Source organism: Anser brachyrhynchus (genome assembly GCF_964034855.1).
Source record: "Anser brachyrhynchus genome assembly, chromosome: 23".
Lineage (NCBI taxonomy): Eukaryota > Metazoa > Chordata > Aves > Anseriformes > Anatidae > Anser > Anser brachyrhynchus.
Window position 1 is genome coordinate 6,776,551 of NC_137716.1, and position 14,024 is coordinate 6,790,574.

General features: G+C 68.8%; 1 protein-coding gene across 9 annotated transcripts in view; it reads left to right on the forward strand.

Annotated features, from left to right (window-relative positions):
• Nucleotides 1–14,024, forward strand: part of UNC13A (unc-13 homolog A) — a 33,917-nt gene that overhangs the window by 2,592 nt on the left and 17,301 nt on the right. For 5 of the 9 annotated variants that reach the window (XM_080566305.1, XM_080566306.1, XM_080566307.1 and 2 more), the window contains exons 2-17: nt 3,904–3,933; nt 4,195–4,294; nt 4,493–4,610; nt 4,866–4,989; nt 5,140–5,213; nt 5,287–5,341; nt 5,815–5,850; nt 6,345–6,555; nt 7,006–7,122; nt 8,400–8,963; nt 9,990–10,083; nt 10,860–10,909; nt 11,460–11,538; nt 12,752–12,823; nt 13,082–13,301; nt 13,550–13,777. In XM_080566305.1, the coding sequence (XP_080422431.1) occupies nt 3,904–3,933; nt 4,195–4,294; nt 4,493–4,610; nt 4,866–4,989; nt 5,140–5,213; nt 5,287–5,341; nt 5,815–5,850; nt 6,345–6,555; nt 7,006–7,122; nt 8,400–8,963; nt 9,990–10,083; nt 10,860–10,909; nt 11,460–11,538; nt 12,752–12,823; nt 13,082–13,301; nt 13,550–13,777 (2,172 nt within the window). Of the gene's footprint in view, nt 1–3,903; nt 3,934–4,194; nt 4,295–4,492; nt 4,611–4,865; nt 4,990–5,139; nt 5,214–5,286; nt 5,342–5,814; nt 5,851–6,344; nt 6,556–7,005; nt 7,123–8,399; nt 8,964–9,989; nt 10,084–10,859; nt 10,910–11,459; nt 11,539–11,692; nt 11,781–12,751; nt 12,824–13,081; nt 13,302–13,549; nt 13,778–14,024 lie in introns of all 9 variants that reach the window. The other 4 variants (XM_080566309.1, XM_080566310.1, XM_080566312.1 and 1 more) reach the window with 2 other exon arrangements.

A 14,024-nucleotide genomic window follows, 5' to 3' on the forward strand; every position in this document is an offset into this window, starting at 1 on the left:
ACCCGAAAATCCCGGCCCCGTGGTTTTTGTGAATGAAGCGGGAGGGGGGTGGGGGGGGGGGGTGTAAGGGGGAGGTGGGGTTTTGGGGCGGGGGGGGGGGGGGGGGGGGACGGGGGGGGTGAGGGGGGGGGGCCGCACCCTGCGGATGGGAGCGCCTGGGGGGTTTGGGGAGGGGAAGGCGGGGGTTTGGGGGGGGGGGTTAAACGCGGCCCCCCCCCGCCCCCCCCCCCCCCCCCCCCCCATCGCCGGGGTATCCCCCAAAGCAAGCAGCTCCCCCCTATTCCCATCCTTCCCGCCCCATGCCTTCACGCCCCACATTGCCACCCCCAACACCCCCCAACCACCCCCCCGCTCCCCCCCGTTCCCCCCCCCCGCACCTCCCCCATCTGTCCCCGAACACCCCCACGCCACAAAATCCGACCCCACGCTCCCGAACACCCCCCACCCTAAAGCCTCCCCCCAGCCCCCAACACGCCCCCCCATTTCCCCCCGCCATTCTCAAGCCCCCCACCCTGGATGCGTCCCATCCATCCCCGACCCCCCCCATCCATCCCGACCCCCCCATCCTTCCCCAACCCCCCCAACCCCAAATAGCCTCCCACCCCTATTACGCCGCCATCCCCAGCCCCAATGCCCCCCCAATGCCCCCCCAGCCCCACACCCCCATCTATCCCCAAACCCTCCCCACATGCCCACCCCAAATCCCTCCCATCTGTCCCCAAATCCCCCCCACCTTTCCCCAACCCCCTCAAACAGCCCCACACCCCAATTACATCCCCATTCCCCCCCAGTTCCCCCCCCCCAGCCCCTAATACCCCCCCCCAGTTCCCCCCCCCAGCCCCTAATACCCCCCCATGCCCCCGCCCCACTGCAGGGTGGGCAGTGAGCCCGGCGGGGGGGGGCCGGGTTCTCCCTGGGGGGTTTAGGGCAGGAGGAGGGTGGCTGGGTGCTGGCGGGGGCCCAACTGGGGGTGCTGGTCACGCCATACTGGGAATAACTGGGAGGAGGAAGGGGGGGGCACAGGGGGACCGGGATTCCCCCTCCAGTGTTCAGGAGGAAAAATGGGGGGGGGTCCCTCCCCGTGCCCCCCCCCCCACGTGTCCTCGCCCCCGCTCCCGTCACAGCCCCCGCAGCACCCAGGGAGCAGCTCCCGGGGGGGGGCAGAGGCTGTGCACGTCCCCGCGTGCCCCCCCCGGCTGGAGGGCAGCCCCTACGCCCCCCCCCCAGATTCGGGGTATCCCCAGATTTGGGGTTCCCGGGGGGGGGGGGGGCTGTGCCATCCGTCCCGCTTGAGGGGCTGTCCCAGGCGGTGACACCCGCGGCGGAGCTGGGGGAGGACGGTGACACACGGCCCCCCCGCACCCCCCCCCCGCCAGCGCTTGCGGGGCGCCGCTCTTCGTGTCACCCTATTTCTGGGGCCGCGGGGGCGGAGGTGCCACCTCTGCACCCCCCCCCCCCAAATGTCCCCCGCCCTTCCCGAGGGGCCGCGGCCACCCACGGCACCCAAAGGTGCTGGGGGGGGTGGGGGGGGGGGGGGGGGGGGCGTGGATGCGCCAAAAGCGGCCCCTGGAGGTGTAGGGTGAGCGGGGTGGTGGCGCAGACGGACAGACGGACAGGCGGGGGGACGGACGGACAGATGGACGGGGGGGCAGGATGGGGGGGGACGGACAGAGGGGTGGGGGGACAGAGGGACGGGGAGGTGGACGGATGGACGGACAGGTGGGTGGATGGACAGACGGACAGGTGAACGGCTGGGTGGACAGAGGGACGGACGGACGGACGGACAGGGAGATGGACTGGTGGCCGGTCCGGACAGACGGACGTGTGGACGGACAGGCGGGTGCAGGGCTGGATGGACAGGGGGACAGATGGCCAGAGGTGCGGGCGGGTGGGTGGACAGACAGACAGCTGGATGGTGGCCGGACAGAGAGACGGACAGACAGACAGGTGGGCGGGCGGACAGAGGGACAGACGGACAGACGGGTGGGTGGAGGGACAGACAGATAGCCGGATGGTGGCCGGACAGAGGGACAGACGGACGGGTGGGTGGGTGGGCGGCTGGACGGACAGATAGCTGAACGGGTAGCTGGACGGAGGGCCGGACGGACAGACGGGCGGGCGGACGGACAGACAGACAGCCGAATGGGTGGCCAGACGGAGGGCCGGACGGACAGACGGGCGGGCAGCAGGATGGACAGACAGACCGTCCAGCTGCGGGGACGCGCCCGGCCCAGCGCGGTGTCTTCGCCCGCCCGCTCCCAGCCTCCTGCCTCAGTTTCCCCCCCCCCTCCGGCAGCCGATCCCCACTCGGGGGGGTCCCCAACGCGCCCCCATCCCCCAGGCCCCGGGGACCTGTTGCGGGGGGCGCGGGGCGGCCGCAGACGGTGGCAGCGGGTCCCGTCCCCGCGGCAGGTGACGGCCGGGAGGGCCGCGCGTTCCCGTAAGCGTTCGTTCCGCCGCCCCGGGGGGTTTTGGAGCTTGCCCTTCCTCTGCTCCCCCGTTTCGGAGGCAGCCGCTGGGGGGGGTGAAACTGAGGCAGGGGGTTGCCGTCGGCCCCCCCGAGGCCGCGCCGCGGTCCCGAATGCCGTCCCAACCCCGTGTCCCCTCTGCTGCGGGTGCGGGTGCAGGCGACTTCGGGGCCGTGCAACGCGTGACCCCGGGGGGCGCGAGGCGGGCAGCGGGGGCCGCAGGAGCCCCAAACATCTCCCGAGCGCTCGCTCCCCCCCCCCCCCCCTCCCGGCCCCATCCCTGGCTGGGCTCTGAACGGGCTCCGAGAGGGGGGGGGAGAAAAGGGCAGCGAGGAGGCAGGCGCGATGGAGGCCGGCGCGCCCCGCTCCTCGTTAAGCCACCAAACGAAGCCTCAGTGGGGGCCGGGTGACGCACGCGGCCCCGTGGCACCCGCCGCCGGAGGTGGCACCCGGCCCCCGTCCCCGCGGTGCACGTGCCGTGCGGTGTGGGCCACGCCGGCGCCCCCCCTGCCTCAGTTTCCCCCCCCCCCCCCCCAGGGCCTGCCCACGCCACGTGTCCCCCCCTTGTCCCCCTGTTCCCCCCCCCCGGCCACCCCCGGGCACGTGGAGCCCGCGGTGGCCCCCACGGCGGCGAGCGATCGGCGGCTGGCGAGCGGCACGTCCCCGAAATCAAATTACCTTCGATAGCGCCAGGGCTATTTTCATCTCTCCTCGGTCACGTTGTTCCCCCCCCCGCCCCCCCCCAGCCCCGCCGCCGCCCCCCCCCCCCGCCCGCTGGCACCCGCGTCATTCCCCCGTTCTGCGGGTGCTGTGTCATCCTGCCCGCCCCGTCCCCTCCTGCCAGCCCCCGGGACACCGCTGGGGACCCCGCGGTGGCGCCCAGCTCCCTCCCCATACCCCCATCCTGGTGCTGCCTCCCCAGCGGGGTGAAAATGCCCCCCCCCCCCGCACCCCCCCATCCTATCTCCTGCCTGCAGGGTGACCCCTGTGGCGGTGGAGGTGCTGGGGTGGTGCTGGGCAGGATCCGGCCCCGGTGCAACCGCCCCCGTGTGCGTGCTGCTGGGGGCTTGGGGGGGTGAGGGGGGGGCGCCGACCCTGCTCGCGTTGCACGTGGGGCGTTATTTCCCCAAATGGACCCCAATTCAGAAGGGGGGACCCCCTCCCAAAATTTGTGACCCCCCCCCCCCCCCAAACCGATGAAGGCTGCTTCGTTTCGGGTTGCGATCGGTTGTCCCGCACCTTCTGCGGGTTTTCTTTTTGGGGTGGGGGGGGGGGCTTTGCTGGGGAGGGATCCCACCGCCTTCCCCCCGTGTCCAAGCGTAGCTGCAGCGGGGGGGGGACAGGCCTGGGGACCCCCCCACCCCCTTGGCAGCCTCGGGGGGGTCCTCAGCCCCCACCCAGGCTGAGCCCCCTCCCTCTCTCTCTCTCCCTGCAGTCAAAAAGGCCAAGTTCGACGGGCCCCAAGGTGAGCGTCCCCTGCCTGTCACCGCGGGGGGGGGGCTTGGCTGGGGGGGCGGGGGGCAAGGGGACCCCAGGCTCAGCCTTAGCCCCGGGGACATCGCTGGGCATCCGTGGGGGTGGGGGGACAGGGCTGGGGGTGCCCTGGACAGGATGGGGGGGGGGTCACGGCCAGGCCACCCTGGCAGCGGGGGGTGTCTGGGGCGGGGGGGGGGGGGGGGGACACACACTGGGTGGGGGTCCCTTCACCCTCTGCTTGCTCCCGCAGAGAAGTTCAACACCTACGTGACGCTGAAGGTGCAAAATGTCAAGAGCACGACCATCGCGGTGCGGGGCAACCTGCCCGCCTGGGAGCAGGACTTCATGTTGTGAGTGTCCCGGGGGGGGGGGTCACCCCCGGCAGGGACCCCCCCCCCCGCCCCTGCCGCTCCCTGCGTCCCCCATAAGGACCCCGCGGGCCCTCCACCGCTGCTGCTCCCCCTGCCCCCGGCTGAGTCCTGGGGGGCTGGGGAGGGTGCTGGGGGTGGGGAGGGGGTGACCCCCGCTTCTCTTCGCCCCCCCCCCAGTGAAATCAACAGGCTGGACCTGGGCCTGACGGTGGAGGTGTGGAACAAGGGGCTCATCTGGGACACCATGGTGGGGACGGTGTGGATCCCCCTCCGGACCATCCGGCAGTCCAACGAGGTAGGGAGCTGGGCAGGGCCCCCCCGGCACCCCAAGGGACACGGAGCCCCCCCCCCCCCAGTGGCTTCCCTGTCCCTGCACAGAGGGGGACCCCGTGATTCGGGGTCACCAGGAGCTCCCTTGGGTGCTGGCCGCGGTCACCCCCTGCCCCTCGGGGTGTCACCGCACCAGGGCTGGGCGCCTGGGTCACCGAGGGGCCGGGGGTGTCCCGGTGTCCCCCCTGAGCCCCCATTTCCACCCCCCCCCCACACACAGGAGGGCCCCGGGGAGTGGCTGACGCTGGACTCGCAGGTCATCATGACCGACAACGAGATCTCGGGCACCAAGGACCCCACGTTCCACCGCATCCTCCTCGACACCCGCTTCGAGCTGCCGCTGGGTGGGTGCCACCCCTGGGTGCTGCACCCTCCTCCGGGGTGGGGGGTGGGGGGGCAGAGGGGGCTCCTCACGCGCTGGGGGTGCAATCCTGCAGCCCCACGCCTGCTTTTTGGGGGGATCTGAGCAACCAGCGGGGTCTTTCCCCTTCCAGATATCCCCGAGGAGGAGGCGAGGTATTGGGCCAAGAAGCTGGAGCAGCTCAACGCCATGCGGGACCAGGATGATGTGAGTGGGGGGGCCGGGGCTGGGCAGGGCTGGGGGGGCCACGGGCAGCCCTCACCGCCCGCTCTCCCCCCAGTACGCCTTCCAGGAGGAGCAGGAAAAGCCTCTGCCCGTCCACGGCTCCCAGTGCTGTAAGTGCTGCCCCGTCCCTGCGGGGTGCCCCCCCCCTTTTACCCCGTCCCCCCCACCCCAGCCCCATGCAGTGGGCTCGGGGCGGCTGGACCCCAACCCAAGGGGGGCTCAACCTCACCCCGCACCCTGTCCCTGTCCCCATTTTCCGTCCCTCCCCTCTCTGCTGGTGTTTTGTCGCCCTTGCGTGGGACCCCCCCCCCCCAGTGGGGCTGAGCCGTGGGGGACAGGGGCAGGGGGGGCACGGGGGTGGCAAGGGGAGCCTGGGGGCTGGCGGGGGGCTGCTGAGTGGGGGCACCAGCAGGGGGCCCCGGGGGGCAGCAGGTGACAGCTTGGTTTGTCCCAACCCGTGCCTCAGTTTCCCCCTTCGCAGTCACTCCGGGGCCATGCCCAGCTCTGGCACTGTCCCCAGCCCAGCTCGGTGCCACCCCAGAGCCACCACCATCCTTATTTCCTCTGCCCCTTTTCTTTGTAGGCAACTGGAATTATTTTGGCTGGGGAGAGCAGCAGAGTGAGTATCTCGTCCCCTCCTCGCCCTCCAGCCCCACGGTCCCCAGCGCGTCCCCTTCACCCTGCCACGGCCTGGGCTGGGGTCCCGCTGGTGGCTTCGCGGTGTGGCTCTGTGCTGGGCGAGGATGGGGACATCGAGCGCCCTGTCCCTGGCAGGATTGTCCCCAGGGGCTGGTGGGGACACGAGGGTCTGTCCCCTCAGGCTGCCCGGGGGCCAACGAGCAGCTCAGGCTTTGCCTCCGTGGCAGAGCATCCTGAGGGCACAGGGGGGTCCTCGCACCCCGTCCTCCTCTCCCACCTTCCATATGTCCTATTCCCCCTCCGATGTCCCTGGAATGAGACATACACCCTCCCCTCACCCCCAAATCCCTTCTGTGAGGGGTCCCACGCAGCCCCCCCAGCCCCTTCCCGCATCCTGCTCCCTGCACCCTCCCGCGGCGGTGGGGACGCGCGGTTTCGGGGTGCCCCCCTCCCGCTCACGGCGTCCCCTTGCAGACGACGACCCCGACAGCACGGTGGACGACCGGGACAGCGACTACCGCAGCGAGACCAGCAACAGCATCCCCCCGCCCTACTACACCACCTCGCAGCCCAACGCCTCGGTCCACCAGTACCCGATGCGGCACCAGCAGCAGAGCTCCCGCGACTCCTACACCGACTCCATGCAGAGCTACGAGCTGGACTACTCGGACCAGCGGCCCATCAGGTAGCGCCCCGGCAGCCGGCGCCCACCCGCCGCCTGCTCTTCCCACCCTCCCGCGGGTGGCCGAGGCCAGCGGGGTGGCACTGGGGACGTTAAGGGTGACGGAGGGACGATGGAGAGGCGAGGAAGAGGAGGGGGACGGTGCCGGCCCCGAGCCTCTCCTCGCTGGAGACCGCGGAGGAGTTCTCGAGCTCTCTTGGGTCAACCCGCTCCTCTGTCCCCAGCGGCGTCCCCAAGCCCCGAGCGAGCCGGGGACGCAGACGTGGCCATAGGGCAGGTGGGGACGAGCCACACGGTCACAGCTCCCCGCCAGCACAAGGTGCCAGCCCCGTCCCCAGGACGGAGCCCCCCAGCCGACGTCCCCGCAGCGGCGGGGGATGCTGGGGCACGGCGGGTGGCGGCGGCGCGGCGCCGGGACCTCGCTGACCATCGTCTTCCTCTCCTCCCCGGCAGACGCTACGGTAGCGTAGACTCTGCCACAAACGACGCTGAGTCCGCTTCCGCGTCGAGCAGGCGGACCAGCCGCCAGCCTTCCCTTGAGAGCAGGCGGTCCCTAGACCTATCGGATAGGTGGGTCGCGTCCTCGTCGCGTGCCGTGTGCCGTCGCAGAGTGCTGTGGTCGCTCCTTGCAGCCGCGGTGAGGCCAACACCAGTCCCGGCAAGGGCGGTTTCGCCCCCGCCGTGGGTCCCCCCAGCACGGGAGCAGCCTTGGGATGCTCCGAGGGGGGGAGGAGGGGGGGGGTATTTTCGCCCCTCTTGCTGCTGTGCCGGAGCCGGCGGTGGGGATGTGCCCATGTCGGGGCGCAGCGATCAGCTCCCCATCGCGGCGCGGGAGCCGGTGCTGCGGGGACATGAAGGCCGCCTGCGTCCCCGACCACCTCCCACGCTGCTAGAGCTCGCCAGGCAAAAGCCCCCCGCAGTGATTTGGGACCCCGAAACTTGCCCAGGGGCCCCGCTCGGGCCAGGATCAGGCCGGGTTTCCAGGCACGAGCCGTGTCTCCTGCACCCCCGTGCCCCAAGCCCCCTTCCCCGAGGAACCCCCCTGTTGCTGGATGATGCCTGCGCCCCTGGGTGTCCCCAGCGCCCCGCTCCCCGCAGTGTGTCCCCAGCCTCCCGCTGGCTCCCTGCCTCCCCCAGGGCGCTGCCCGACCCCTTCCCGTGTCCCCCCTCGCCCACCCCGAGCCCCGGCTGGAGACGTGGTGTCGGCCTCTTCCTAGGCATGTCCCTGTCCCTGTCCTGTCTGCATGTGTGCTTCTGTGAGTCCCCGCAGCCCCGCGGCCACCGGGCCACCCTGTCCCCAGCAGCACCTGTGGGATGCGAGGAGTCCCCCTGCCCTGCTGCACCCATGGGTGCAGGCAGCAGCGAGAGGAGGGTGCAGCAGGAAGGGGGCGGTGGAAAGGGTCTGGCCCCACAAAAAGAGTGGAGAAGGGAACCCCGGCGGTGTCTGTGGGGAGAGGGTGTCCGTGAGGGGTGCAGGAGAGCGGGGATGGGGTTGGGGGGCAGATTTTGCAGGATGGGGGGGGCAGGAGGCCAGAGCCAGCTGTGGGTGCCACCCTGCCACGCTGTGCCCCCACCCTTGGCAGGGGTGAGCCCAGGGGACAGCCACAAAAGTCCACCCCCCCAGCACCCCAGCCTGGGGGTCCAGTCCCAGCCTTGGGTCCGTGCCTTCGACCGCCGGGACGAGGAGCCCGGTGCCCACCCAGGGGCACGTCCCGGGGGAGCCCTTGCCACGCCAACCCCATCCAGCCCTGCTGCCGTGGGGTCCTTGGGGGGCGAGGGGGCACGGGGCGGGCGGTGCCGTGGCACGGACCCACGGGAACCCCGTCCTTGTCCCCCTCGCCCCGCAGCCCCACGGGGAGCAGCCGCTACGCCTCGTCGGCCGAGCTGAGCCAGGGCAGCTCCCAGCTGAGCGAGGACTTCGAGAACGAGAGCCTGCGGGACTCGGAGCTGGACGAGCGGGACGGCGACTCCTACCACTCCTGCCACAGCTCCGTCAGCTACCGCAAGGACTCGCCGCGCTGGGAGGAGGACGAGGACGATGACCTCTACCTGGAGGAGGAGGAGGAGGAGTTCAACGAGGACTACAGCGAGAATGAGGAAGGCTACCCCAAGGAGGAGGAGGAAGAGGAGGAAGAGCTGCGGGAGCCGGGCCCCTATGAAGCCCCTGAGCACGACGCCTACCCCCCGACGCAGAAAGCGCAGCAGCAGCAGGTCCCGCAGCCCCAGCAGCCCCAGCTGGTCCCGCAGGCGAAGCCGCAGCAGCAGGAGAGGAAGGAGGAGAGGAAGGAGGAGAGGAGGGAGGACAAGGACACCTCCATCCCACAGGAGACCCCGGAGGCCCAGCGGGGAGGGGACGAAGCCCCCCTGCCAGAGGCAGAGCCCGAGCCCGAGCCCCCCAAACCAGCAGAGAGGTAGGAGAGTGATTTTGTCCTGCGGTGGCACCAGGGTGGCACCATGCTGGGGACACTGGGGATGCTCCGGACCCTCCAAACCGGCCGTGGTGGCTCTGCTGTCACCCCTGCGTCCCCTGCCTGGGGAGAGTCCCAGCCAGCAGCTGGGCACCAACACGGTCAGAGGAGGGAATTTGGTGAAAGCTCGGCCGTGGTCTCCCGTGCTGCACAGAGGAGGTGGGGGTGGCTGAGTCCCTGGCACGGCGCGTAGATAATTCAGATGCCGGTCACTGCCTTCAATTTCTGAATGCGCCCGTTTTGCCATGGTTCGGCGAGCACAACAGCTCCGCGCAGAGGGGAAGCTTCCTGGTCTTTTATTTGGTTTAAATTATAGACTGGACCTGGGGAACCGCTGATTTAAAGGAAGGCGCAATGATTTTTTTGCATGAAAAAAGTCTTTTTTAGGCACAAGGGCTGGCTAGAGCCCTGGCAAAGGTGCCGTCAGTTCAGGTCTGCCTGCAGTGCCCGTTCTGTGGGCAGCCACTGCGTGGTCCCACACTGGGGACCACCGATAAGCACGGGTGAGGTCCCTCAGGGTGTCCCCAGCTCCCCGTGCCCTCATCCAGGCACCATCCCCGCTGCCACCTCACACCGGGCTCTCCAGGAGCCCGGGAGGTTCGGAGCATTTCTCTTCTTTTCCTCCTTGTCTGGATTTTACAAAGAGGAGGAAAACAACTCCATCAGCACGTCCAGGCTGGAAATTCATCCCTGGGCACATCCACCTGCTGCTAGCCCCGGTGTGGTGGGAAGCCCTCCGGCTCCCTTGGGTGCCCGGGGCAGGGTCCCCTAAGGGCGAGGGGACTTTGGCTTCTCCTTGCTCTGCCTTGGGCCCTTTGCTTGGGACCTGCCACCACTGCAGTCCTCCCTGGTAGGAAAGTGACGTTTGCCATGGCCACGTTTGCTCAGGACCCATTGGGATCCCTAAACCTCATCCGTGCCCGCGTCCCGGTGCCGTGCTGGCGGTGAGCGGGCTGTGTGTCCTTGCAGGGAGCCGGCGGAGGCGGAGGTGCAGGACCCCAAAGCGCGAGCCAAGGCCAACTGGCTGAGAGCCTTCAACAAGGTCTGCCTGCAGCTGCAGGAGGTGAGTGTCCCCGTGGCACGGCACGGCGCGGCGAGCCCTGCCTGGCACCTCCGCCGCCCACCCCATGGCGACCCGCACCTCGAGGGCAGCGGGGACCTGGCTGTCCCCAGCCCGTCGGTGGCCCCATGAGGGGCAGGGAGCGCTGAGGACCTTCCCCGTGTGTGCTGCATGCCGGTGCCAGCCCCTTTGCCCCGTCCCCTGCGTTGCGCTGACACTTTTTTGTTCTGTTTTTAGACTCCATCCTCCATCTTTTCTTTTTGTTTTGGCTCTGGATTCACCCCACGGGGCTTTGGTCCCCCTCCCTGCCGCTTCTCTTTTCAGTTCTCCACCACCATGGCCCTTGCGCCCGCGTCTCCCCTGCCCGCAGGGGAGGGCTGTAGCCCGCCTGCAGGTAAGCATGTCCGAAAGGAACCGGCCCCGCTCCGTGCGTGCCTTCCCCATGTGCGTGTGTGTGCAGGGATTGCCCCGGGAGGGAGGAAGAATTGGCTCTTTCCTCCTTTTTTTTTCCCCCTTAAAAATTCCCCGGGGGTCCCTGCACACACCCCCTTTCCTGCCATCTCCCCCGGCTCCAGCTCTGCTGCGCCTCCAAGTGCTGCTCCCACTCCCCGAAAGCTGCGGTTCTGCACGGTGCAGCCGTCCCCACCCAACTCCTCCACCGAGCTTTCGGGGCCGTTTGGCCCCCTCTCACCCTGCTCAGCCTCTCAAAGATATTGTAGAGCCCCATCCTTTTAGGACCAGGTGCCAGGTGCTCACAGCCCCCCCCCCGTGTTTTGCAGGCCCGCGGGGAAGGCGATGGAGAAGCTAAATCGCTGTGGTTCAAAGGCGGGTGAGTACCTGGGGAGTGCGGGGCTGGCCCCTCCTGCCGGCTGTAGGATGGGATGAGCGCTTTGTGGGGCTGGGGAGAGCTGTGGGGCAGTTGGCCCCATGAGCTGGGGGCCGGGTTTTTGGGCTGGAAGATGGCCGTTTGGTGCTTTTGGAGACGTCCCTGGCTGCTGCTGTGTCCCCAAAGAGGCACCGCCAAGGGGACAGCAAGGAGGTGAGTGGGACGGGGGGGGCAGAGCTGGGCGGCAGCTCCCGCATCCCTCCTGCTGTCCAGGACCTGAGCGATGCCACGGGGCACCCCGAGCCCCCACCTCGCCCTCGCCGGCAGCCCTGCTCCGCACCGAAAAGCCCCCAAAGGCTGTTTTTCACTCCATTTCCCTCTGCACCACTGCAGCAAACCGGCTCAACGTGGGGCAAGCCGCAGCTTTCCAGCAGCACCCCCTTCCCCGCGCCTTCCAGCCCGGCCCCGGTGGGGCTGCGTTGCTCCCCAGGAGCGTGGGGGTCCCCTCCTGCCTCAGTTTCCCCTTCCCCGCTGACTTTCCTCTCTCTTGCAGGCCTGGCGGCGGGCTGATCATTATAGACAGCATGCCGGACATACGCAAGCGAAAACCCATCCCCTTAGTTAGCGATTTGGTGAGGTTCCTCCCGTAACGCCTTGCACCCCACAGCCGCCGGCTTCGCTCCCGCTGGACCGCGCCGCCCGCGCCCCGCTCCCCGGCCGCCTCTAACATGCCTTGTGTTCTCTGTTCTCTCTCCTCCGGCCTGGCTTGGCCGCCCCCGGCTGCAGGGGGGCGGCGGTAAGGTTTCTGCGCTGCATTAACAGCATGCCCGACATTAAGCCCGGACGCAAATCTCTCCCTCTAGTCAGCGATCTGGTGAGCGCGGGCCGAGGGGTTAAAGGGAGAGCACCCTTGGGTGCTGCCGGCTGGCCCCGCCGAGCAGCCTCTGCTCCTGACGGTGGTGGTGGGGGGGTCCCGGGCTGATTTGGGGTCTCCTGGCCCAGGACCGCGGTTGGGGGCTGCGAGGACAGCGTGGCCGGGCTCTCCCCACCCAAGGGTGCTTCTCTTTAACGGAGCTGCAGGGTCCTGACACCAAGCATCAGCCCGAGGCGTCTGGTTTCCTGAGTTTTGCTGGTGCCACAAGAGCACGGACGTGTCCCCAGTCCCCTCCTGTCCCAATCACCCGCGGTCCCCAGGGCTCGAGTGGTGATGGTGCCAAGCAGACAGACCCGTGTGCTGCAGGAGTGCTGGGTTTTGGACCCCGTGCTCTCCTCCCCAGCATCGTGATGGGCTGTGCCATCCCCTCACTGGGCACCGCGGTCCCTTCCAGCCCCTGCAATGCACAGGGTCCCCCTGCTGTCACCTCTGGTGACAAAAGACAGTGATTTTGGAAACCAGACACCCGTTGTGCCCAGAATTAGGTGCCCTTCACCTCCTTCCTCCACCTCCAGGGTGTCTCAGTCCTGTCCCCAGCCCCCTGCCCCGTCCCACCCCGCTGCTCCCCCTCGCTGCCCTTGTCCCCAGCCCGCTCAGGGCACCTGCTGATGCTTCTGCTGTGCTGTGTCGGTGTCGGGGTTTCGGGATGCTGGGTTGCGGGTGGCAGTGGGGTGGGCACTGTGGGAGGGAGGAGGTGGGGGCTGCTGCCTTGTCCTGGTGGGATTTGGCAGGGGACAAAGCGGGGACACTCGTTCTGCTGTGAAACGGCTCCTAATAACGGCCTTTAATTCCCTCCTCGCTGGCCCTGGCTGCCCGCAGGCAATGGTGAGTGCCCCCACCCCAGTCCTGGGGGTCTCGGACCCACGGCGAGGGGCCGTGCTGGATCTGGGGTCTCTGTTTCTTTCCCACAGTCCTTGGTCCAGTCCAGGAAAGCGGGAATCACGTCCGCGCTGGCCTCAAGCACCTTAAACAACGAGGAGCTGGTAGGTGCCGGGCGGGATGGGGCGCGGGGCGGTGACAGTGACGGGGACGCGGGGGCCACGCTGCCATCCTCCTCTGGCAGTGACAATGCAGCCACCATGCTCACAGCCACGTATGGGTACAGTGGCATTTGTCCTGTGCCTGCTCCACATGCTGCTGAGCTCGTCCCCATCCAGCGGTGACGCTTTGGGTGCCCCAACACCTGTGGCTGGGGGCTCTGCGTGAGCTTCTCCCCCCCCCCCTCTCCCTTCCTTGCCCAGAAAAACCATGTTTACAAGAAGACCCTGCAAGCCTTAGTGTACCCCATCTCCTGCACGACGCCCCACAACTTCGAGGTGTGGACGGCCACCACCCCCACCTACTGCTACGAGTGCGAGGGGCTGCTCTGGGGCATCGCCCGGCAGGGCATGCGCTGCGCCGAGTGCGGTGTGAAGTGCCACGAGAAGTGCCAGGACCTGCTCAACGCCGACTGCCTGCAGAGTAAGGGGCCATCGCCCGTGGCCTTGTCCCTTCTCGCCTTGGGGTGGCACGGAGCGAGCTAGCAGTGATCTGGGAGCTGGTCTCCTGCTGCGTGCGTGGGGAGGCGGTGAGCAGGGCAGAGCTGCTCTGGGCAGGGTGTAAACCCCTCCAAGTTTGAATTTGTTCATTGTGGTGAGCTTGCGGAGGTCTCAGCTCTTTCCCAGGCACTGTCTGTCCCCCCCATCCCACCTGTCGCTGTGCTGTCGCAGGGGCAGCGGAGAAGAGCTCCAAGCACGGAGCAGAGGACCGGACCCAGAACATCATCATGGTGCTCAAAGACCGCATGAAGATCCGGGAGCGCAACAAGCCGGAGATCTTCGAGCTGATCCAGGAGGTGTTTGGGGTCACCAAGACCACGCACACGCAGCAGATGAAGGCGGTGAAGCAGAGCGTCCTGGACGGCACCTCCAAGTGGTCGGCCAAGATCAGCATCACGGGTGGGCACCGGCCGCGCCTGGCGTCCCCCGCTGCGGGGACCCTGCGGCCCTGCATGGGGTGTCCCTGCGGGCACAGCTCCTGCCCCCCCCTGGCTGATCCCTCTAAGAGCCAGAGCATTTGGGGCAAGAGTGGAGATGTGCTCCGTGAGCCACGCTGTCCCTCCGCACACCTCTTGTCCCTGCAGGTGTGGCTGTCCCCATGCACAAGCACACTTCGTGTGCCAGCCCTCCGTGTCCTGCAGAGTGG